Raw genomic sequence first — 25,318 nt, forward strand, 5'->3', positions numbered from 1 at the left:
AGAGAATTGTTAGAGAAACAAGGCAATGTGAAAAAGAACCGAGAATTGTGGGACAAATAAAGAATTGTGGGAGAAATAAAGAATTGTGGGACAGAGAACTATGGGAAAGTAGAGGGAACTTTGTCAGAAACAAGGCATTGTGGGAATAAATGGAGAGCTGTGGGAGAAGCAGGGACTTGAGAGAGAGAGAGGTATTGTAGGAAAGAACAGAGAACTGTGGGAAAATCAGAGAATTGTGGGAGAAATAGCATTGTCAAAGAGACAGGAATTGTGAGAGACGGCGTATTGAGAGCATGATCAAGTGTTGTGAGAGAAAACAAATTATAGGAGTGGAGAAAGATGTACTGGAGAGAGAACTAAGGGAGATAAAGGAAATTGTGTGAAAGGATGTTATAAGGGGACAGAATTACTATGCTAATACGGGAGAAAATATGCTAATAGGGAAGAAATGCTGATAGGGGAGAAATATGCTAATGAGAAAGTATGCTAATAGGGGAGAAATATGCAGATAGGGGAAATTATGCTAATAGAGGAGAAGCTATGCTAATAGGGGAGAAAATATGGTAATGGAGAGAATACGTTAATGGGGAAGAAACTATGCTAATAGGGAAGAAAATATGCTAATAGGGGAGAAGATATGCTGTTAGGGGAGAAACTATGCTAATAGGGAACATGGAATTGTGGGAAAGAGAAGGATTTGTGAAACACTGGTGAATTTTCCCAGAAAATATAAACCACTTTGAGAGAAAAGACATATGCCTCTTGATTAACATTTTACAACTGTGTGGGAGACCTAGAAGAAGCTCCCGGCTCCTGGCTCCAGGCTCCGGTCTGGCCCAGCCCCGGCCCGTGGTGGCAATGTCGCGAGTACAGCTATTACCAGTTGAAAAGGGCGCCCGGCCAGGAGGCGGGGCTAAGCAGCAGGGCCTCGCTCTTACAGGTCAAAGAGAGAAGAGGGCGGGTGGGAACCGCCCTCGCCCCGCCCCACGCTCCCTGAGTGATGGACGCCGCTTTTTATCAGCAGGCGCGCTGCGCCCGGAAGCCCCGCCTTCGGAAAACGGAAGTAGAGGCGCGCGCGCGCGCCAGGGCCGGCGGTGACCCGGCTGACAGCGGTGACCGAGCGAAAGAGAAAGTGGCTGCCGCGGCCGGCAGGGAGCGGCCCTCTGGGCTCGGTTTCGAGGCGGCGCCGGCGTCGGGGAGCAGCCCGGCGGAGGCCTGAGGTGCGGAGACCCCACCCCTACGCAGTCGCCTCGCTATGACGTGATTTCTCCTCGCCCACATCCCCGCCACCCGGAACCCGGCCTAGGCGTCCGCGTTAATCTGTCTCTTTGTTTCGGCAGCTGCGGGTTGAGAACTGTGTGGAATCAACCTGGATTCCAGTCATGGGCGCGTCTACATCGACTCCGGCGGCGGAGACGGCGAAAGCTTCTGGGCAGCAGACTGAGTCCCCGCCTTCCCGGTGCCCGATGCATGACGGGAAAGCCACAGGTCACTGACCCTTTGTCGACCAAGGAAAAATTTCCATGAAGTTTTTTTTTTTTGACAGGCAGAGTTAGTGAGAGTCCATGAGGTGTTTTGGGTTTTTGTTTGTTTGTTTGTTTGTTTTTTCCCACAGGCAGAGTTAGAGTCCATGAAGTTTTTTTTTTTTTTGAAGATTCCTCATGTGCATGGATTTAAGAAAATTTTCTCTTGCATCCAACATATCCTTTGATTCCATTTGGTGTGTGTGTGTGTGTGTGTGTGTGTGTGTGTGTGTGTGTGAAATCCCCAGAGATTCAGCTCTTGAGAGAGAGATGCAGTTAGAAAGCTACGTGTCCTTGATGCTCACGCTGGTTGTGGACTTGGTGATTTCAGGTTGTCCGATGACCGCAGGACTGTCCGACTCACAGTATGAGAAGAAAACCTATTCCGTGCCTGCTCACCAGGAACGCGCATACGAGTATGTGGTGTGTCCCATCACGGGTGCCCAGTTCAAGGCCAAGGACGACCTGGATCCTTCCAATCTGGTAACCCAGCCTTTATGGGACATATTCAGAGATGGATTCTCGTGATCAGTGAGAGGCCAGCGCCGCGGCTCACTTGGCTAATCCTCTGCCTGCGGTACCGGAACCCCGGGTTCTAGTTCCAATGATTTGGGGTGCTGGTTCTGTCCCGGTTGCTTCTCTTCCAGTCCACCTCTCTGCTGTGGCCCAGGAGTGCAGTGGAGGATGGCCCCAGCGCTTGGGCTCCTGCACTCGCATGGGAGACCAGGATAAGTACCTGGCTTCTGGCTTTGGATCAGTGCAGCGGCCAGCCATAGTGGCCATTTGGGGGGTGAACCAATGGAAGGAAGACCTTTCTCTCTCTCTCTCTCACTGTCTAACTCTGCCTGTCAAAAAAAAAAAAAAAATGTGCTTGTTTTATGTAGATGCCACCAGCGAACCAAACACCAGCCCCAGATCAGCCTTTTGCATTGTCTACTGCCAGGGAGGAGTCGTCCATTCCTAGAGCAGGTTCCGAGAAAAAGTGGGTTTATCCCTCGGAACAGATGTTTTGGAACGCAATGTTAAGGAAGGGGTAAGTGAGCGAGCATGTCGTTTAGAATATCAACGGGTTCACCACATTTATCTCAGAATTGTTAAGAGGTTTTAACCCCCAAACATACAGGAAGAGTGTATGAGTTAATCCGTTCAGAGTAATTAATGGCTTTTTCAGAACTGTCAGAGCTTGTCATCATTTAAAAAAAACAAAAAATGTTATATAAAAGGCTTGGAAAAAAGTGAGAGAATTATTAAGAAGTGGTACTCACTGAAAAAATGTGGAATAAAAAATAGGTGGTTTCTTAGTATTTCTATGAGTCTGTGTTTTGCTGACTCAGGAAAATGAGAAATAAAAATATAAAATAAAACATAAAATAAGTACATAAATAAATATAAACACTATAATATAAATTTTATTTATATAATATAAATAGAATATATATTAGATTTATAGTTAAAAAGGAATTTTGGATCCATTCAGTTTGGTGAAAATGAACATTCTTAGTTCTTTCCTAAAGAATCATGTTTAATCAATTGTCTTACAAATACGTGGGTTAACTTTTCGTCCCTAGGAATGGGAGTCATCCCATCTCACCTCCTGTTCTTTCCTAGGTGGAAATGGAAGGATGAAGACATCAGTCAGAGAGACATGCACAACATCATTAGAATCCACAATCAGAACAACGAGCAGGCCTGGAAGGAGATTCTGAAGTGGGAAGTCCTTCACGCAGCGTACGTTGGAGCTCTTAGTCCTTCTAGCACCTCTCTGATTTCCTGAGTCTGAATGTGTCGTTCCAATGATTTGGGGCACTGATGTCTTTGAATCATTTGAGAAGTAAATGTGATACGACTCCGTGTGAAATGCAGACAGAGAAAAGTACGTCAGACTGGAACGTCATCTTTGCTAAAGATAATATCTTAACAGTCTTGTCTCATATGGGGTTTTTCTAGAGAGTGTCCTTGTGGTCCCTCCTTGATCCGGTTTGGAGGGAAGGCCAAAGAGTATTCACCGAGGGCAAGGATTCGTTCCTGGATGGGGTAAGTTTTGGTGCAATTTTTTTTTTTTTTTAACTTGACAGGCAGAGTTAGTGAGAGAGAGAGAGACAAAGAGAAAGGTCTTCCTTCTGTTGGTTCACCCCTAAAATGGCCACCATGGCTGGCGCACTGTGCCAATCTGAAGCCAAGAGCCAGGTGCTTCCTCCTGGTCTCCCACGCGGGTGCAGGGGCCAAGCACTTGGGCCATCCTCCACTGCCCTCCCGGGCCATTATAGATCAGTCTTCCTCAGTGATTAAGCTGGGGTGGAAGGCACAGCCAGTAACTGACCACTGTATCTTCGTATCAGGTATGAGTTGCCTTTCGACCGGCACGATTGGATCATCGACCGCTGTGGGACGGAAGTTCGATACGTGATTGACTACTATGACGGTGGCGAAGTCAACAAGGATTACCAGTTCACCATCCTGGACGTCCGGCCTGCCCTGGATTCATTCTCGGCTGTGTGGGACAGAATGAAAGTTGCTTGGTGGCGCTGGACTTCGTAAGCACTGTTCCGTTTGAGACGGAAACTATTTTTTTTTCCTGGGAGGCACATTATTTCCCCCAAACCGAACTGCACTCATGATGTCCCAGGAACTTCAAAACAGTGTTGGTAATATTAAATCCTTTCATTTATTCTGAATATTGTTGTGTGAGATTAGTGAATGGACTTCATCATCCGAACACTTAATTTGGTCTGGATTTCCTGGTGGCATTGGTTTGGTGTGGAGTTTTTTAAAAAAAAATCCAACAGCCTTAAACTCTACATCAAAATATTTGTATATGGTAAAATGAAGCTAAGTCTTCTGTCTAGAAACAGCAGGGATCGTGAGGTAATACAGGGACCGTGAGGTAATACAGGGATCATGAGGTACAAGCACTTGGGCCATCCTCCACTGCCTTCCTGGGGCACAGCAGAGAGCTGGACTGGAAGAGGAGCAGCCGGGACTAGAACCTGGCACCCATGTGGGATGCCGGCGCCTCAGGTGGAGGATTAACCAAGTGAGCCATGGCGCCAGCCCTCACCCTTCACTTTTAACAAATAATTATAAATTATAAGTTTCTAAATGCTTCGGGGGCACCGAGTTGATGGTCCCAAGATATCTGATATCATATATATATAATATATATATAAAATAGAATTTCCGTTGCTTTGTACCCTTGGGGTTGTGGAGAGTGAAGTGCATGTCTGGAACAGGTGTGAGTTCATCATCACACTTAGAACCAGGGAACAGAGCCTCTGCGTAACATTTTATTCATCACGGCGCAAGATTTAACTTGGGGAAATAACCACTGAACATTTCACTGCCTACATGAAAATGAAGAGTAGCATGTTTTATAAAAAAAAAATTCTTTAATACACTTTTCCCTTCTGAAGTGAAAAAAACAAACAAAAAATCCAATACTGAAACATATCAACCCTGCTGGTCAAAAATAGTTTTGCAGTTAAAAAAAAGCTGGATGGAAGTGGCAACAGGAAAAATCCGGTTCTTCTATAATTTGCATACTTACACTCTTCAACACTTTCCCCTTGGATGCCAGTTTGTTGTTTTGAAAAATACATAAAATTAGACATTTATAAATACATATTCTAGAAGGTCTACATAAAATTGATTTCGACCTCAACACAGGACAGAGAATTTCTTAATTCTTCTTTCTTAGACATGGCCATTTTGGTTTCTTTGACCAAATCCTTGCTAAACAGGTTCTAAAAATAGACTTCATAATGTATCAAATGTAACAGTTCCCTTGTTTTTGGTATGAAAAATCATTTTCTGTGACTATTTTTTTTTGGCATCTCACAAATATAGAAAAATATGGCTTCTCGTACTCTGGCTTTGTTAGTGTTTTTCTTAGGCATTGAATGAAAGGCTGTGCCCAGTCACCGAGCTATGGCCAAAAAGCACAGAAAGCCGCTTGTGCATATTCTAGAACATTCTATGGCCTCTCGTGGGCTAACGTTAGTGAAGTGATTTTAAAAATTGTTAAGATATTTGCCAGGCTATGGCCAAAAGCACAGACACCCACTTGTGCATGTTCTAGAACATTCAATTCTAGATTCTATGGCCTCTCATTGGCTAACATCAGTGAAGTGATTTTAAAAATTGTGAAGCTATCATATATTTATCACACATCATCCATTACAGAATATACAGTCATAGACATCAGAGACCCGTAAATACAGTTAAGCTACACGGAAGAGAGAGCTGTATGGTAGGCGCACGTGGGTGGCTGTGGACTGGGGATCGTGCTGCTTTCTTAAATGGTGAAAGGAAGGAAGAAAAAGTGGCCAGTTGTCCATCACCACCTTGGAAAGAGGACGTGGGAGGGGGCCTTGTCTCGGACGTGGGAGGGGGGCTCTGTCTTGGGAGGGGGAAGGGGGCTGTGTCTTGGACGTTGGGGGGGCCTCCATCTTGGACGACTCCATCTTGGACGTCAAGAGGGGGCTCTGTCTTGGACGACTGCATCTTGGACGTTGGGAGGGGGCTCAATCTTGGACGACTCCATCTCAGACATCGGGAGGGTTCTCTGACTCAGGCCCCGCTCTCATACCAGCGTCTCGGGCAGGGCGTCGGAGCCATTGGTGGACAGCAGCTCCCAGATTTGCCACCACTTATGCTGCCAGTCAAGCCAAGTGGCCGCCCCGAGGCCCTCTGGTCACTGGCCTCCTCGGGCTTCTGCGGCCAGGGCTCCTAGGCGGAATCCCCGGGCCCGGGGACGGAGGAGGGGGTCACTGGCCAACCCAGCAGCTTTCCCGAGGTCTCTGGTTGGAGCATTTTGTCCGCAGCCGGGCCACGTGCGGCTCGCTCTGCGCGAGGTCTCGTGCACTATCCAAGGCCAAGGATGACTCGGGTGCGCTGCTGCCGCCCACGTGTGACACGGAGTCCTTGGACCCGCTTTTTAAGGTTGAATGCCAAGTTCCCCAGAGATTGAAAAGCTCCTGTGAGACGTCTAGGAAAAAAAAAAAGCATAGTGGGAGGGAATGGGCTCTCTTCGGACTCTGGGCTGGACAATAGGTGGACACTCTGGACAGCCCCTGGGTGTGGCTGGTTCAGCCACACACTATCCAAGCAATATTAGCCATAAAAAAAAATTCCAATACTGAAACATATCGCTCCCTGCTGGTCAAAAATAGTTTTGCAGTTAAACTGGATGGAATAGAGAACATTTTACAACACACATAATAATAGGGTACTTAGCCATATGGGGTGATCTTAGAGACATAGCAAATATGTCGCTCAAGCCACTGGTCAGGGTACAGTAGCCAGAGCTGATGGAGGGATGAGAAATCAGCTGGGAATCCGGGCCGCTCCTTGGGGGCACGTGAGCCCCCAGACATCTGAGCAATGGGGCTGTATTCAGCAGGGACCCTATAAATGCTCATGGAGTGACCAAGGCACCAAAGAGGAGATGGATGTGGAGAGGACCTGGATGTGCCCTGAACCATGCCATAATGCATTAAGAACAGAGTCATTGGATTGGTCCAGCACTGGCCTTGGTCCCGTTACCTTTTCCAAGCCTGCGTCCAGGAAAACTTTCTCTGGTCTTGGGCTCGGACGGCAGGGAGCATTCAGACTGCACCGGGAAGTTGTTGTAGGGGGAGACGTCTCCGGTGGAGGCTTTGTGGGAGTCTGTGGATGAGTGCCTTCCTTCCGTGCAGAAGGAAATTCCTGACGGTAGCATGTCAGGGCTGCTGGCACAACGAGAATAGTTAGAGGTGTGTGAGCGGGTTAGGGCCCAGAGACACACAATAGGATCAAAATGATCCTACCCAACTTTGTAGAAAAGGTGGGAGCAGTTCCATATAACGGCCACTAGATGGTAGAAGAACCTAACACATGGAACCAGGTAGAACTAGGGCAGGCAGTTCCACATAAATAACAGCCATTAGATGGGAGAAGAACCCAACACATGAACCAGGTAGAACTAGGGCACGGGAATGACTGGAGCCCTGTCTAGTAGTTGCCAACGACAGCCAGCAGGGGGCAGCCAACCCCTGCAGATGGAAGGCAGCATCAAGGCCTATTCAAGAGGATTGGGAAGCTTTCCTTCCGAGTAAATAGTTCATGACGTCAGGATCGGTCTCCAGCAGGCTGACGAACACCTCGTTCTGGAGATCGGGAGGGACCTGGAGAAGCCGAATGTGGAGGCATCAACAGGGACGATTCCAGAGAGAGGGACGATGGGTTATAGTCCCGGTTGCCCCTCTTCCAGTCCAGCTCTCTGCTGTGGCCTGGGAGAACAGTGGAGGATGGCCCAAGTGCTTGGGCCCTGCACCCGCATGGGAGACCAGGAGGAAGCTTGTCGCAGTGCGCCGGCCGTAGCGGCCATTTGGGGGGTGAAACAACGGAAGGAAGACCTTTCTCTCTCTCTCACTGTCTAACTCTGCCAGTCAAAAAAAAAAAAAAAAAAAAACAACATACAGAGCTATCTGGTTATGGGGATATCTTGGTAGGAGCAGCTTCTCATCTGATGACCTGGTTGACTCTTTCATACCTGGCGTGCAAGAGAAGTTTTGAGAAAACCGAGAGGTGAGGATTTAGTCTAGCAGTTAAGATGCTGGTTGGGATGTTTACACCTAACTCAGAGAGCCTGGGCTCAATGCCTGGCTCTGGTTGCTGATTCTTTCTCCCTCCCTCTCTCTCTCTCTCTCTCCTGCCTCCCCTTCCCTCTCTCCCTTTCCTCCCTCCCGCTCTCTCTTCCCCTCCCTTTCCTCCCTCCTCCTCTGTCTCTTCCCCTCCCTTCCCTCCCTCCCCCTGTCCCTCCCCCTCTCCTTCCCTCCCTCCCCCGTCTTTCCCCCTCCCCTTCCCTCCCTCCCTCTCTCCCTCTCCCCTTCCCTCACTCTCCCTCTCTCCCCCTCCCCCTCCCCTTCCCTCCCTTTCCCTCTCCCTCTCTTCATCTCTTCCTCTCCCTCTTCCTCTCTCTCTCCCCCTGCCTCTTCATCTCCCTCTCCCTCTCTCTCTCCCACTCCTCTTCCTTCTCTCCCTCTCTTCATCTCTCTCTCCATCTATCTCCCCCTTTCCCTCTCTCCCTCTCCCTCTCCATCTCTCTCTCCCTCTCTCCCTCCTTCTCCCTCTCTCTCTCTCCCTCCCGCTCTCTCTCCCTCTCCCTCTTTCCCTACCTCCCTCTCTCTCTGCTTCTTAAATAAATAAAATAAAGAAAAAGAAAATGCAATGTGCACTGGGGAAGGAAGAGAGCACAAAGCTTGATCTCTTAGCTTGAATCCGCATCACAGCCTCTGATCCTCACTCCAAAAGCGCTCGTTGGAAATTTCCCACATGCGCTGAACTGGACCAGTGGGGTGGGAACTTGCAGGCTTTCCCATGTCTGCCACTGTTCTTGGGACTTCTCAGCCTACACATGCGTTGTCTTCTCCTCCTTGCCTGGCCCCCAAAAAAGCCTTAGAAGGAGCTAACAGTGTTCTCCACTCAGTTCTGAAGTTCTTAAGAATTCTAAGACCTCTCTCTTTCTCTCTTTCTCTCTCTCTCCTCTCTCACTGTCTCTCTCTTTCTCTCTCTCTTTGTCTCTCTTTCACTCTCTGCCTCTTTCTCTCTCCCTCTCTTTCTCTCTCACCTTATGTAACTCTAACTCTCAAATAAATAAAATCTTTTAAAAGAACATAATGTATTTGAGCGAAATTGACATTTTGAGAGTCAACCATTGCCTAAGGCCCTTAGCTCTACAGCTGAGGAACAATTTTTTTTTTCCTTCTTACTATTTGTTGAAATCTTTCCTTAGTGCAGGGTTAATGCATTTGTAAATGTAAATCTGTAAAAATTAAGAGAGAGAATCAGAGCAGGAGGTGGAGGAAGGGTAGGAGCATGGGCAGGAGAGGGTGGGAAGGATGACTATGTTCCTCAATCTGTACGTAGGGAATACATGGAAACTGTTTCGAGAAATTTAAATTTCCAAAGCTTATGGTCTTCCCAACCTACCAGTGTTTCCCCAAGATGTGATTTCCCAGGATATGGGTAGGAAACGACCCGGACCTCCTGGAGGTGTTAACTTCAGAATCCTGGGTCCCATTCCTGTGTTTTCCAGCCAGATCTGTTCAAGTGTTGCCTGGGAATCTGAATGTACGATGAGATTCCTGGTGACCCTTCTGCCCACTCCAGTTTGAGAACCAATGTTATAATCTGATGGCTTGGTGTTTTTGATTCAGGGGTCATGATGGCTGTGACTGGGATCTAGCTGTAGGATTTCTAAATCAAAACCAAACAGCCCATGCCAAAGCCTTTCCTGGCTCAACTCTTGAATTATGTGTCGGCCTCTAGGTGGTTTTATGTTCCACAGGACAAAAGCCACGTTCTTTTCTGCCCTTTAATCCTTCTGAAATCTTTAAAAAGCCAAGCAAGATAAAATGAAAGATCTATATACGTGATCGACTTCTTGTCCATGTACAAGAACAGGATTGTCAGTCAACAACCCAGCCTTAGTATAACCAACTGGAATCTGAAACAGCAAGATACTGTAAAATTAGATTAATTTTCTCAGGTGCTTTAAGAAAGAAAAGAGGGGACGTTAATGCTAGGAGATTGAACCATGCATGTTTTAGAATTCAGCCATCCTGGGTAGCACTTCCTTAAATACGGTCCTTGGATAAAGAGAGAAATATAAGACGAGGTCATGCAGCTAATGTATGGCCAACGCAGGGCTATAGGGAAGTTTTCTGGTCCTAGAGAGTTTCTTCTTACAGACCGAGGTGTGGGACCTGCATCCCCCCCCCCCCCACTCCACTGTTCTTTTCTCAACATATTGCCATAATCCCGAAGAGATCAAGAATGATCAGTTAATGATTAAATTACTCTGAGAAAGATATTCTTAATTCTTCCATGCCTAAACTTTTTCATATATATATAAAAGTATGGATGGGTAATATGCAAATCATGTGTCACAGAACTACCACTGAGTCATTCATTAACTTAGCCCATATTCACTGTGGTAAATCCATGTTCTCTTCCTAGACTCTCTTGCAGCTAAGTGTAGCTTGTGGATAAGTTCTGGTCAATGGGATCTGAGTGGACATGATGGATGCCCCTTCTAGGTTTGGGCAGTGTTTAGGTCCTATTTTTAATTTTTCCTATTTCATAGGAGCTGAAGCTAATGCTTCTTGAGTATTGACTTCCTTGTCACAATAACATAGGTAAAACTCAGAGGACAAATATTCTAAACTGCTGGCTCTCGAATTTACAAACACACTTGGAATAAAACCAGCATGGAAATCAATCTAGGATAAGGCATTGCATAAATGTAGATAAACTATTCATGATTTAAAATAGGCAACTAGATTCACTGGCTTCCGATGAATTCAGTCAATGGCTAGCACCCTAGGCTGGAAGGTGTTGGACAAGAGTTTCTTTCTGGCACCAGAGACAACCATAGCAGTTTTCTAGGACATTCCACCCCAGAGCAGGACCACCTACAATGAACAAGGCTTCGTAGTTCTCAATCGTCTTCTGCACCACCGTGATGATGACCACGCTCTCCTCGGCCCGGGCCGAGCTCTGGACTGAAAATTCTTTGATGACTTATCCTTGTGCAGCAGTTTGGTTCCAAAGATGGTGGCCAAGTTCAGAGACATCATTGTATTCCCAGGGACCTATGGGAGAAGAGAATGCAAGGCCTGCTCTTAGCTTTGCTTTGGTTAAGGGATTTGATCGTCAATGACTTTTTTTGTTTGTTTCCATCTTCTTTCTGACACAGGATGTCATCATCTGTGTCAGGATCCACTGTCATTTTCATTCTATTGTAAGTTTTTTTTTTTTTTTTTTTGACAGGCAGAGTTAGTGAGAGAGAGAGACAGAGAGAAAGGTCTTCCTCCCGTTGGGTCACTCCCCAAATGGCTGCTACAGCCAGCGTGCTGCACCGAACTGAAGCCAGGAGCCATGTGCTTCCTCCTGGTCTCCCATGTGGGTGCAGGGCCCAAGCACTTGGGCCATCCTCCACTGCCTTCCTGGGCCACAGCAGAGAGCTGGACTGGAAGAGGGGCAACCAGGTCAAGAACCCAGCACCCATCACATTTAACATATTAATAACTAAAAAAAGACAGAAAAGCATGGAGAAGAAATGCCCATAATCCCACCACTGCCAAGTATCAGCCATTCCAACACTTGCCCATGAGCAGACGTATCTATATACTTATTTTCTTTAAAAATTATGTATTTATTTATATTCATCTGAATGTCAGAGGGACAGAGATCTTCCATCCACTGGTTTACTCCCCAAACACCTCTAAGAGGCAGACATTAACAAGTAGAAGCTTTTGTTTTCTTGTAAAAGAATGTTTAGAATAAGGACAATCCTGAGCTCTGTTTCTGCTCCTTCTCTGGTTGCTGTTCTGAGAATGCAATACAATCTGTATAACTACACACAGATTCCAGCTGCAGACCAAGATGCTGTGGTTTATTAACACTTTTGTGATTTTTATTGCTTTTTTCTTGAGATTTTCACTCAGGAAACTTCCACCTTGGTTCTCTATGTTTTAGCATATCATCATACCTCCAGATGGTGCTGTCTAGGTAACATGAGGTATAGCCAAGGCAGGCCAACAGAACATTATTCAATTAGCCATCCAATTCAAGGAAAACTTTTATACTCACTATGTAAGCCTCTTGGATCATTTTGAAGCTTCATATGAATCGTTCACATTTACTCCAAGTCTAGCATGGACATATACTGGGCCAGGTACTCTCCATAGGCTCTGCTAACTCCTTCTCATTATAAGTCCAGGAAGCAACAGTGGCTGTTCTTACTTTTAGACTGTGGAGGTGATACCCAGAGCCCTCCTTTCTTCCCTGGGGGATGCACCTCCTCCTGTTCACTCTTGCTTGACAGATTGAGCCATGGAATGGGGAGATGGGGACAGGGGCTTTCCAGAGGGGCCAGAAGAGGCTGAGGTGAGTAAGGCACTGACCCTGCCAAGTGTCAGAGCCAACCTACCAACCTTAAAGGCCGATGCCCTGCAGTGACCAGTAATAAGGGCTCTATGTCTGTCCTTCCTTCCTTCCTCCTTCCTCCCTCCCTACGTCCCTATGTCCCTACTTGCTTCCTTCCTTCCTCCATCCCTCCCTCCCTCCCTTCCTTCCTTCCTATCCTTCCTCACAGACTCCGTGAACCGATGCAGCTACAGCCTTAACCAGAATAGTCTGTCCTCACACCACGTTTTCCAAGCAATGCCAGGTGTTCCGAGATTCTCCGAAACACCACTGTTCAAGAGCTCTTAATTTTCTTCCTGCTATATTCTTTCTAGGAGAAATGAAGTCGCTTATATTTGGGAATTCCTTTTCCCTAAAGGAACAAACAGCCAACTGAGCAAAACAGAATAAAACAAAAAACATCAGATATCAAAACACCACAATCCAATACAATGCTGCTATTTTCCCCAAAAGATTCCTGAACCAACATTGGTTTAGAGCGACTCAGGGTAGGCGCTCGGGACACACATGACTCAAATACCAAGACCGTTCGTACATGGAAACATTTACAACGGGAGCAGCCGTTTTCCCTATGACTGGTGAGACAGAAGAGACAAAGGGTAGAGAATCTCCCAGCATGCTAAGCTTCCTTTGTAGCTTTTCAAGAATATTTTCTTCTTTTTTGGTGGGGGGGGGGATAGGCAACGGAGTCTCGTTTAGCATTGGGCAGGAAGAAATGTCTGAAATTTTCTTAAAAAGTCAACGAAGAGTTCGGTTGACTTTTGTATTCCTTTGTGCATTGGGCAGACAGCCTCATAGCAGCTGTTGTCTCTGGAGTTGATAAAGGCTGATGTGCAGACACATCGTACCTAACAATTATGAAGATTACAACATAAGCATATACGATCCGTCATTGCCGAAATGAGGTGTCAGCACCCTAGTGTGAAACCCGAAGCCAGGAGGTATTTCATTAATTATAATTAACTATTGAAATACACGGCTACCTTGGCAAAGTTCCATCCTGGCCTCTCCAAATGGAGGCCAGTGTCTCTTTTGTCCATGGGAAAAGCTGGAAAAAAATCTTGAAGCCTGTGAGAGTGACCAAAGAGAACCAGAACCCAAGACCTTAGATTTGGCCAGGGGAGCCGGCGTCATGGCTCACTAGGCTAATCCTCCACCTGCGGTGCCAGCACTCTGGGTTCTAGTCCCAGTTGCTCCTCTTCCAGTCCAGCTCTCTGCTGTGGCCCCGGAAGGCAGTGGAGGATGGCCCAAGTGCTTGGGCCCTGCACCCGCATGGGAGACCAGGAGGAAGCACATGGCTCCTGGCTTCAGATCGGCTGTAGCAACCATTTGGAGGGTGAACCAACAGAAGGAAGACCTTTCTCTCTGTCTCTCTCTCACTGTCTAACTCTGTCTGTCAAAAAAAAAAAAAAAAAAAAAGGAATAGGTCAGGGAAGAAGAGCTGTCATTTTCTCCTGGTGAAATGTTTGGCTATCTCGGTGGCTTTTTCCTTTGAAAGCAGGACAAAGAAAGAGTCACAACGTGGATAGGTGTCTTACTTCTTGTCCATCTTGGCTGATATTGTCATCAGCATGCCTGGCCACGATGGAGAGGAACTGTAGGAGGTGGTGGAGGCTGTCACAGTTGCAGGGAGATAGAAGGTAGATGAGGAGTTACAGGGTTCTCAGCTGTTCCTCTGGTTCCAGCACTAAGGAGAGCTAAGAGAGGTGCTTGGGGTAAGTACGAGGGGAGTTTGTACCATTCTAGCTCATGCTCACAGGCTCTCAACTGTCTTAATCCTAACCCTAACCGGAACCTGAACCCAAACCCTAACCCTCACCCCAACCCCAACCGCTAACCAGTCCAGCTCTCTGCTGGACACATAGAAACACAAAGTGAAAAATACTGTTTGAGTACTAGTTATAGCATTAAATCACAATGTACAGCACATTAAGGACAGAGATCCTACATGAGGAGTAAGTGCACAGTGACTCCTGTTGTTGACTTAATAATTTGACACTCTTGTTTATGGCATCAGTAATCTCCCTAGGCTCCAGTCATGAGTGGCCAAGGCTATGGAAGCCTTTTGAGTTCACCGACTCTTATCATATTTAGACAAGGTCATAATCAAAGTGGAAGTTCTCGCCTCCCTTCAGAGAAAGGTACCTCCTTCTTTGATGGCCCATTCTTTCCACTGGGATCTCACTCATGGAGATCTTTCATTTAGGTTTTTCTTTTTTTTTTTTTTTTTTTTTTTGCCAGAGTGTCTTGGCTTTCCATGCCTGAAATACTCTCATGGGCTCTTCAGCCGGATCTGAATGCCCTAAGGGCTGATTCTGAGGCCAGAGTGCTGTTTAGGACATCCGCCATTCTATGAGTCTGCTGTGTATCTCGCTTCCCATGTTGGATCGTTCTCTCCCTTTTTTGTTCTATCGGTTAGTATTTGCAGACATTAGTCTTGTTTATGTGCTCCCTTTTACTCTTAGTCCTATCATTATGATCAATTGTGAACCGAAATTGATCACTTGGACTAGTGAGATGGCATTGCTGCATGCCACCTTGATGGGATTGAATTGGAATCTCCTGGTATGTTTCCAACTCTACCGTTTAGGGCAAGTCAGCTTGAGCATGTCCCAGATTGTACATCTCTTCCCTCTCTTATTCCCACTCATATTTAACAGGGATCACTTTTCAGTTAAGTTTCAATACTTAAGAATAACTGTGTGTTAATTACAGAATTCAACCAATAGTATTAAGTAGAACAAACAAAAAAAAAATACTAAGAGGGATAACGTATTAACTTGTTCATCAACAGTCAGGGCAAGGGCTGATCAAGTCACCGTTTCTCATAGTGTTCATTTCACTTTAACAGGTTTCCTTTTTGGTGCTCGGTTAGTTGTCACTGATCAGGGAGAACATATGATATTTGTCCCTCTGGGACTAGCTTATTTCACTCAGCATAATGTTTTCCAGATTCCTCCATTTTGTTGCAAATGACGGATTTCATTGTTTTTCTACTGCTGTATAGTATTCTATAGAGTACATATCCCATAATTTCTTTATCCAGTCTACTGTTGATGGGCATTTAGGCTGATTCCAGGTCTTAGCTATTGTGAATTGAGCTGCAATAAACAGTAAGGAGCAGACTGGTTTTTTTTGTTTGCCAATTTAATTTCCTTTGGGTAAATTCCAAGGACTGGGATGGCTGGGTTGAATGGTAGGGTTATCTTCAGGTTTCTGAGGAATCTCCAGACTGACTTCCATAGTGGCTTGACCAGTTTGCATTCCCACCAACAATGGGTTAGTGTCCCTTTTCCCCCACATCCTCGCCAGCATTTGTTGTTGGTAGATTTCTGTATGTGAGCCATTCTAACCGGGGTGAGGTGGAACCTCATTGTGGTTTTGATTTGCATTTCCCTGATTGCTAGTGATCCTGAACATTTTTTCATGTGCCTGTTGGCCATTTGGATTTCCTCTTTTGAAAAATGTCTATTGAGGTCCTTGGCCCATCTCTTAAGTGGGTTGTCTCTAGTTTTACTTTAGCAAGGGGCCATTGGGCAGTCCAGATGGGCTCAAAGGATTTCCAGGTTATTTTCAGAGGCAAAGTCTCCATGATGGCCCCTATATAAAAGGCTCATTAACCACTAATCTGGAATTTGCTGTAAGAAGTCTCGTCCCCACAAGTTTATATATAGGTAACTCTGTAATGAAAGGTTGTATAAACGCTTCAATTTTATCAGAGCCTGTGACTGTGAGATAGTGAATGCTAACATATGTTTGTCCTTGATCTGACCTTCCTATCCCAATTAGGCTAGTAGAAGTTGGTTTCTTAACCCACGAATTAGGCCATTTAATACTTTTAATGATAAACATCTGCTTCGATATCTAACATTCACACAAAGTGTTTTTCATTTATTTAGGGTGTTAAAATAGGTTTATTGTTTTCTTTTAGAGTAGTGGATAATCATGTAGTTAAGTCTGTACTGTTGAACCCACCAGTCCTGGGGTTAGGCAATGAATTGTCAGGGGGTTTATAGAGCAATAGCAATAACTGGGCTATGTAATCTTCTTGTTTAAATAAATGTCATTTAATGATGAACAGTAAGGATTACTGCAATTTCCCCTTGATAATCTTCATCAATTACCCCAGTATGCACCGTAATTCCCAGGGCCAGACTACTGTGGCCCAGAATGAGACCAACAGTTCCCGGAGGGACAGGGCCAAAATATCCTGTATTGATTTTATGAGGATTTTTAAGGAAATTTAGTGTGAGAGAGTAGGGACAAGGAATATCCAAGGCAGTACTTCCTTTTGTAGCTGCACTTAATTGCATGATATTAGGAGTCTTATCTCCTTCATTTCCTTTGGGGCTGAAGGAACACCCCCTATTATTTCTTGACTTGTTAACTGTAAGTAGTTGTCCTTCTTTATTACATTTAGATTTACATTCATTAGCTTAGTGCTTTCCTTTCTTACATCTGGGGTATAACCCCGGTTAGAGTGCTTGCCTTTTTGTTCGGATTTTAGCTTTGGGGCCCTGCTTTCTTTTTGGAAGTGACCAGGCTTTCTGAAATTGTAACACTTTGTTCGTGCGTCTTTTTGTACTGAAAGGTCTTCATGGCAGCACCTTGGGCCTTATGTTTAATCCAGCCTATATCTGACATGCTTTCATATAATCCAACACATTGCCTGATGCTTTAATAGGGAGGATAACGGCCTGACAATCCTCACTGGCATTTTCAAAATGTGTGCCTTAGCACGATAGCAGCTAGATCTTTATTTGAAATAATCTTTTCACCCACATTCTGTAGCCGTCCTATAAACTGGTTATATTTGTTTCCTGGTCCTTGTATAATCTTAGTAAATGAGCTACCAGCAGTGCTGCTATCTACTTTTGTCCAAGCTTCTATAGCAACCTGTTCAATCCAATAGATCATGGGGTGCTGAATGTGAGCGAGGAGATCTGCCAATTGAGCCACAGCCCCAGTTTCCATTAGGATTTTCTATGTTAAATGCACTGGATTACTGTACACCTCCTGTTCTTTAGGACCATTCTTGCATCCCCCAATCACATTTGCCACTGAAGGACTTGTTGGTTTGAGAATAAAATTTTGGTGAGCACGTTTAAAATCATGAGGAAGCCAATCTTCCACCAAGGCATGCAAGAACTCAATGCAATACTATGAGGTAGGGCTGTACATAGGGCATACTTTTTAAAAATTAGTAATAACTTTAAAACCCATTCCTGTCCAGGCATTGTGTCCCATTTCCCCATCAGCATAAAAATTTACAGCAAAAGCGAAAGTCAAAGCAGCCGGGAGCTCCCGTGGAAAGACACGGCTAAGGCAATTAGTTGCAGCAGTGGGAAGAGTCTTGCATGCCCAGAGGATGGCTACTGGGGCTCATCTGTATTATTTTGAAGCCATGAGCCCCCAGGAGTTGGAGGTGGAGGTGGTGGTAACAATGCCGTAGGAACTGGAGTCAGCCCTGGTGTTTGCCCAATCATTATTTCTTTCTGGGCTCGGACCTTAGGCAGGTCTTTGAAAGTTCATATTCATGAATTGATTTAGTGGTTTCCTTTCCTACATCAATCATCTCTTTTGCTTCTAGCTGCTGAATGACTATTTTGACCACAACCCATGTACCCCACCACTGAAAAGGGATCTTCTCCCCTTGCCGATATGCCTTCATCACGTGAACTTGAACCTGCTCCCACGCTGTCACATCCAACATCCATTCCTCAGGAAACCATGGGTTATACTCCAGAACAACATCATAGCACTGCTGATCCAGCTCTCTGCTGTGGCCTGGGGAAGCAGTGGAGGATGGCCCAAGTCCTAGGGCCCCTGCACCCGTGTGGGAGACCTGGAAGAAGCTCCAGTCTCCTGGCTTTGGATCGGCGCAGCTCTGGCTGTTGCAGCCAATTGGGGAGTGAACCATCAGATGGAAGACCAATTTCTCTCTGCCTCTCCTCTCTCTGCGTAACTCTGACTTTCAAAAAAATAAATAAATAAATCTTTAAAAAAAAAAAAAAAAAGAGGATTATGACGTTAGCTCTCAGGGCATTCGGAGACCTGGGAGGGACTACTGGCACAGGAGAAGTGGGCCCCCGGCAAGCAGCTTAATTGTTTCCTTTCATGCCTACCATCTACTTATAGAAAATGAGGCTGAGTTTTCACAGTAAGTTCTGACATAACATTTCCTGTTGAGATATATTTATTTAAGTAGGAAGAGCGAGCACTTGGCCCTCACATACACTCTAACCTAAACAACAGCAGCACTCAGGAACCCTGCTGTGGTGACCAGAGTGGACGGCATGGAGGAAAGGCTGCTGTGGGCCTGGGTCCAGGCAGCCGAGAGCACGGCTGGTGGTGAGGCTGTGCAGTGGCCACCTGGGTCATGGGAGTGAGAAGGGCAGCCCACGGCCGCTGCTGGCCATCCAGAGGCTCGCTGTAGGGTGGAGAAGCCCAGGCCAATCCCTTTATGGGCCCAACCATTTCTAAGAAGGATGTGCCCAGGACCTGAGGACAGGACAGCCCTCCACAGCTTCAGTCAGAGACTTCATGGCAGCATGGCTTTGGTTCCAAGGAACCATGGCAGAGGAATGGGCCCTGACTCGGGGAAGGGGCGACACTCTGCCTCCGTGGCTCAGAGCTGAGCTGCGGCTATAGCCCCAGGACAGCAGTGAGGGTGCACTGCAGTACAGGGTGGGACTAAGAGCACGGGGAAGGAAGGCTTTAAACACACTAACAGGAGAGGAGCACAAGGCAGGCGACACCAATGACGATGCCTGGAACACGTGATGCTGAGGGAGACATGCCCATCACAGAATGCCACTTGCTGTACAATCCCACTGAGGGAAATGCCCAGGATAGCCAATCCAGAGAGAGCAGCCTAGTGGATGCAGTGGCAAGGGGAAGGGATGAGGCCTCACAGTATGTCATACTGTCTCTCTGTAAGACCAACTCCATGAGAAACAGAAGGCAAGAAGGGAATTTCTTACTGTGCTCTGAACAGCTTTCTCCGAGCACTACTGAAAATCCCTCATCAAAATCATCATCATCACCACTACCACTATCATCAAGTGTGGGTCTCTGGAACCAGGACCTGCCTTCCAACTCTGCTGTCCAGGAGCTGGATGAAGCATGACACAGGCCACACCATAAGTAAACCTGGAAAATGCGATGAAGAGTGAGACACCAGTTCCACCTGCCACATGCTGTCAGTCACCTCTGCTGTGAGCTGTCATCCCCCACCAAACTCTTGGAGGGGTGGTGTGCCAGCGCAAAAGTCTTAGGGATCAGTCAGATCACGACAATGCCAATGAGCTGGACGCACAACAGTGGGAAGTCTCAGGACCCCTGAAGGAGGTGCAACCCTTGGATGGTGGCCACAGCACTGGCCCATCTCTGATGATGGTCAACCAGTCAGGCCCTCATGACTCACAGCAGTGTGGCTTGTTGTAACCACCCAAGGCTGAGTCAGGATCTCATGGAAGGATCTCATTTCCACTGAAGACAGCCCTCAGCAAGGCTTCCTTGGGGAGGAGAGGTGGTGGGCTGCTGTCTGCCACATCCCCAGGGGGGCTGGCCCTGCTCTGCGGAAGCCAGGGATTGTATGTGAAGGCTGGCCCCATCTGTGCCTCCATCTCATTCACGTGCTGATGGCGGTGTTGAGGCTTATTCCTCAAGTCTCTATCTGCTGATGGCTACCCGTGGACAGGGCAGGTGTTGTGTGTCCCAGGTTACTGAATGCAGAGGTGGAGCCTCTGGGAAGTGACCAGTGCTGCATGAGCTCACGAAGGTGGGGCTCCCACGAGGGTGTTAGTGACTGTGAAACAGGAGGAAGAGGCTCTGGCTTCCTCAATTGATTCACACCTAGAGGATGAAGATCTGGAGCTGGGACAGGAACGTCTGCTTCCAATGGAGTGGGCTCAGGACGATGAGAAGGCTCGTCCCTGCAGGACAGCTCATCTCTGCAGGACCCAACCACTCCCAAGACCAGACTCTTCTGCTGCATTTGTTATCTCTTAAGCAGACTTCAGGTGCATCATCTGTCCCTCATTACTGGGAAAGCCTCCACAATCCTCTTTTAAAAGGGAAACATTGTGTAACTGTATTTGCATGAGGTCCCTAGCATGGTCCAGTTCACAGAGCAGGAAAAGAGGGGCCCAGAGGGTGCAGCAGGAAGCTGGGATGCAGTGGGAGACACAGTATCAGCTGGGGGTGATGAAAAAGTTCTGGAAGCTGTTGCTGATTGTGACCAAACAAGGATGCAATTGTAGTCAATGCCACTGTTGTGGCTGAATGGGAAATTTACTCACATTTTACCAGCATTAAAACATTCATTTATAAAAACATCCTTCTTTATATGGATTTCACTGAAGGAGATGGGCTTGGTGACCGAGTCTCCAGAAAGCCAACCTCAGACCTCACTGAGTGATGGATAAGAAGGCTGGAAGGGGGCAGGTGCTGTGGTGTAGTGAGTAAAGCCACCGCTTGCAGTGCCGGCATCCCATATAGGTGCTGGTTTAAGTCCCAGCTGCTCCGCTTCCAATCCAGCTCTCTACTGTGGCCTGGCAAAGCAGTGGAAGAGGCCCAAGCCCTTGGGCCCCTGTGACCACATGGGAGACCCAGAAGAAGCTCCTGGAAACCACGTGGGAGACCCAGAAGAAGCTCCTGGCTCCTGGCTTCGGATTATCCCAGCTCCAGCCATTGTGGCCACTTGGGGAGTGAACCACTAGATGGAAGACCCCTCTCTCTCTCTCTCTCTCTCTCTCTCTCTCTCTCTTTCTCTCTGTATCTCTCTCTCTCTTTCTCTCTGTCTCTCCTTCTCTCTGTGTAACTCCAACTTTCAAATAAATAAATCTTAAAAAAAAGAAGGCAGGGAGGTGGGCAAAGCCCAAGCTGGTTAATGTAGTGACTGATAGCCATCCTCTGGGGGCATGCAGCACTACCATGTAGTGGCTAGCGGCCATCCTCTTGGGCATGGAACATGGCCATGCCTTTGTTTTTGAGCTTTTCTGGCCTGGCTGCAAAGTCACCCCACAGTAGGGCCCAGGCCAAAGCTGGAAAGAAGCCGCTTTGTGTGCTGGGTGGCTCTTAAGACTGCTGCTCCAGCTCGCGTTTTCCTTGGTCCTAATTAACAGGGCCCCAGTTATTCAGGAGGGCAAAGAGCCAAGCATAAATACCATCCCTCAAGGTCCTTCCTGTGGGCTGCAGGCAGTCTGGGGACATGCATGGGTGCCATGGCCTGGCTCCTAGGAAAGCTGTTGATTTTCTGCCCCCAAGACGCCAGCCTTCACCTTAGCCACAGACCTTCCCCACTTGTTCTCCCTGGGACACAGGTGACTTCAGGTATGGCTGTCAGCTTGGGAACAGGGAGACAGGTCAGGATGAGAACCTGGTGGCTTTGTGGAGCCCCCAAGCCAGCCCCGCCCTACTCCCTGGACTCAATGCTGTGTGGACAGCCCAGGAAGAGCCTATTTGGTCAGGCCACAACCAGCAGGCTCCCCCATGTGCAGGGAATGGCACAACAGAGGATACAAGTCCACTACGGTTCTGGGATATGGCTGACCCAAGAGCCACTCATCAGAGCAGCTTGTCCTTGACATGCACGTCCAAACAAGACTTGGGACATCTGTGACGGTGCTCAGTGTCGTTAGTTATTTGCGAAGGTGGCTGTGCTCCAGGCCGATGTCCCAGTGCAGCCTGCGCCTGCCCTCAGGGGCACGCACAGAAATGCTCGAGTCCCCACAGCTTTTTCTTTTTCACTCTCCCACCCATTGGTGCCAGGGACTCTGCAGTAGGACAGCCAGTGTGGGCTCTGTGCTCTCCAGGTTCCGCTCACCACCTCTCCTTCCACATCTCGTGGTGCCACCACGACAACACAAGCATCACAATGTGCCAAAGGCACCGTGGGGTTGGAGGAGGAACGCGGGTGACTTCATCCCATCTGAAGCTGGAGTTCGACTTTATTTAACTCTTTCATGATCTCGGCAAAAGCCGTGATGGAGGTCCTGTTTGAGGCAGCCAGGTGAGCACGGGGTGGCTGACTGGAGACAATGAGAAATCAGTCCAAGTTCAGCGGGATTCAGTTTTCACAGAAACTAAGAAACACGTGCGTATCACCCTCTCCAATGCTGCTGGCATCTCGACTGCCCTGGGGACAGCCAGGGTGGCTCCGGCGCCAGCACGAGCGCTGTCCTCATGCCTCCTGCTCAGTGGAAAGCTGATTGTGTAAACGGGGAGCTCAAAGCTCATGCTCTTCTCTCCCTGCGCTGCTGCTGACTCTGGGCCGAGTCCCTGTCTCATTCTTTTTATGATGCGTGGGCACTTGTGTGCCTCCACTGTTCTGGTCAAGAGAACTTTTTCTTTGGTTGCCACTGAAGAGCTTATCAGTGCCTTTACCATCTGTCTCCATGGCAGAAGTGCACCGGGGAACAGACCTGGCCTCGCCTGTCTCCCTGACAGAGGTGCACCGGGGAATGGACCTGCCCTCACCTTTGCTGCAGAGAGGAGGGTCAGAAGCACCATCTTCCAAGCCCAGAGCTGCTGTTCTGGTGGACATAATCATTGCCAGAGGCCTTGTTTTCCTCTGTGACCCTACTGTACCCAGTTCTCTCCCAGATCCAGCCCGGGGGCCCTCCTCACACAGCTCATGTCTCCCTGCATTCCAGGGTCAAAGGCCACCTCTTCCTCCCTCTGTCCGTTACTCCTCATGGGATGGATCCTGCACCTGACTCAGCCTCCCCCTTCCTCTCCTGCCTCTCCTCCTGTACATGGGCCTGGATACGGAGCACCTGCTACAGAGAGGGGGTGGCGCTCAGCCAACAGCTGTCCAATGCAAGAGTGGACACTGACATGGTGGGAAAGAAGTGGTGGCAGCCTCTCCCTCCTGGCTTCACCGTGACTCTTTCTCTGGGCACTTTGAGAACAGCCCTGGCTGGAGTCCCAGCTCTGCCAGTGCCAGTGGTGGCCTCGGCAGGCTTTTTTCCCTTTCAGAATCATTTAAAAATTAACTTAAAAATCATGGATTAACATGAAGCGTGCAATTTCACATGGCGCAGTTCAGTATCTGAACCAATGTGAGAGGCGTGAACCAGTATCCTGCCTGCTGTGTGACTCGGTTTCCCCCTCTGCAGAGCAGAGGTCATCACAGAGCCTGCCCTGCAGGGACGCAGAGAGGAGGGGTCTGTGAGAGGTGCTAAGGCCGAGGCCCCATGGACGGCACACGCTGCAAGGGAAGTGTTTGCTGTTGTCACTTATTTGAAATTTGTCTGGGCTTCTGCATTGCAGGCAGTTATAAATGACCTACAATCCCGCCTAGAACAGGTGTGAGCACCCATAATAAAGCTGCTGGCTCTAAGCCAGAGGAAAAACTACCTTCGGCATTGTGCACATCCAGCTCCCTCTGTCTCAGCTTCCTCCTCACTGACTCCCTGCCTTCCCGGGGCCCCAGATGGAAAGAGCTGCATGCAGAGCCTCTGGCTCTGTGGGTTGGGGGTGTCCCTCCCTCTGACCACAGGGTGACACTGAAAGCCCAGGGAGCAGCCATACCGTTTGGTGAATGCACCCAGATCTCGTTACCGGCTTTCTCAAGGAAAACCCTCTCCTGAGCACCCCTGCAGTGTGTGGGGCTGGCCCAGGGCCGACACTTCCTGTGCTGCATGGAGACAGGGGTGGGCATGAGGCTCTGGGGTGCAGAGGCTTTGCCAGTCTACCACACCTTGCAAGAGGGTAGCCAGGGCTTAAGCCTTAATGTCACAGGACCCTCGGGACTCACGGCCTGGGGCAGAGCTGCCTTCTGCTCTGTGAGGCTGAGCTGAGAGCGCCACCATTCAGAACTCCAGTGCAGGAAATAAAGGGATGGTGGCATGAGCAGTGGGAAGAGGCTTCTTTTGGATGCAGGGCCTACTGAATGGCCTCAGGTGCAGCTCCAGCTCATGGCTGGTGGGTGGTGTAGCTTGGTTTTAAATCTCCATCCATTCCTCTTGCGCTGGGATACCTGCTGGAGGAAGATGGGTGTGGGTACAACACTTCCTGAAGAGGCACTGGCATGCTCTGATTTGTCTGCAGTGCTTAGAGTGGCCCTGGGATTTGGGACTGGATCTGGAAACTTCCTAAAGGTCAGTGAATTGAACTTGCTCTTCCAAGTGGTGGTCCATGTGGACACTTCTGTTTCCGGGTTCTAGGAGTGAAGATTCCTGAAACAGCTCCCAGCACGGCCGGCCAATGATGTATGGCACATGCTGGCCTACTGCTTCAAGAGGCACTGATTCACTTCTCACTACACCTGTCAGCCACTGTAGCCATCCTCCCCGCTTCAGAGGAGAACCCCAGGTATGGAGGAGTTAGCAAGCCCAATTGCTGGGATCCGTGTGCCCCAGCAATCAGGCCTCTGAGCAGACACTCCACACCATGAGCTGCACTGGTCACATGGCTCTCAGTGGCCTGACTCTCCCCAATGGAACATTCAAGATGCAGACCAACCTCACCTGCTCACAACACTCTTATCTATCCTCGGAAGCAATTTCAGGAGCTTGCTGTTTTTTTCTTTTTAACTTTGGTTTTGTCAGCTTGACACATTCTAGACCAGGAAAAGCAAAATCAAAGCCTCACAGCCGAGCCCCCCCCACTCCCACCCCCACGGTGTTGCTGTGGTCAATATAGGGCTTAAAAACTGGGGTGATGACTGAACCAATTGAATTCGCTTCAATAAAATGAGTGATGAAGCAATGCTTTCAACTCCAAGAAGTCCATCAATTCCTCAGGAAAACCTCTCAAACAATGCACATAACACATCAGTGTTTCTGTCTGTAGCACAGCTGGGGCCACACCACGCAGCC

The 25,318-nt window shown here is 47.9% G+C and overlaps 1 protein-coding gene across 2 annotated transcripts; it reads left to right on the top strand.

Moving 5' to 3' along the window:
• Positions 1-1,040: 1,040 nt before the first annotated feature.
• On the top strand, positions 1,041-18,508 carry HCCS (holocytochrome c synthase). Of its 2 annotated transcripts, XM_070054800.1 has the most exons (8): positions 1,042-1,220; positions 1,341-1,488; positions 1,855-2,006; positions 2,408-2,556; positions 3,132-3,251; positions 3,471-3,557; positions 3,863-4,057; positions 18,082-18,508. In XM_070054800.1, the coding sequence occupies exons 2-8, from the start codon at positions 1,383-1,385 to the stop codon at positions 18,086-18,088; spliced, it is 816 nt and encodes a 271-aa protein (XP_069910901.1). In that variant the 5' UTR covers positions 1,042-1,220; positions 1,341-1,382; the 3' UTR covers positions 18,089-18,508. The 2 variants fall into 2 exon arrangements, with proteins under 2 accessions (XP_051693789.1, XP_069910901.1); XM_051837829.2 differs by lacking the exon at positions 18,082-18,508 and having other exon boundaries at positions 1,041-1,220; positions 3,863-4,198.
• Positions 18,509-25,318: the final 6,810 nt, after the last annotated feature.

Source organism: Oryctolagus cuniculus, chromosome 12 (genome assembly GCF_964237555.1).
Source record: "Oryctolagus cuniculus chromosome 12, mOryCun1.1, whole genome shotgun sequence".
Taxonomy (NCBI): Eukaryota; Metazoa; Chordata; class Mammalia; order Lagomorpha; family Leporidae; genus Oryctolagus; species Oryctolagus cuniculus.

Excerpts from the sequence above, each read along its gene's own strand:
- HCCS (XM_070054800.1), top strand. The coding sequence starts at position 1,383 with ATGGGCGCGTCTACATCGACTCCGGCGGCGGAGACGGCGAAAGCTTCT. Across the intron at positions 1,489-1,854 it reads GCATGACGGGAAAGCCACAG|GTTGTCCGATGACCGCAGGA; the intron begins GTCACTGACCCT and ends TGGTGATTTCAG. Across the intron at positions 2,557-3,131 it reads AACGCAATGTTAAGGAAGGG|GTGGAAATGGAAGGATGAAG; the intron begins GTAAGTGAGCGA and ends GTTCTTTCCTAG.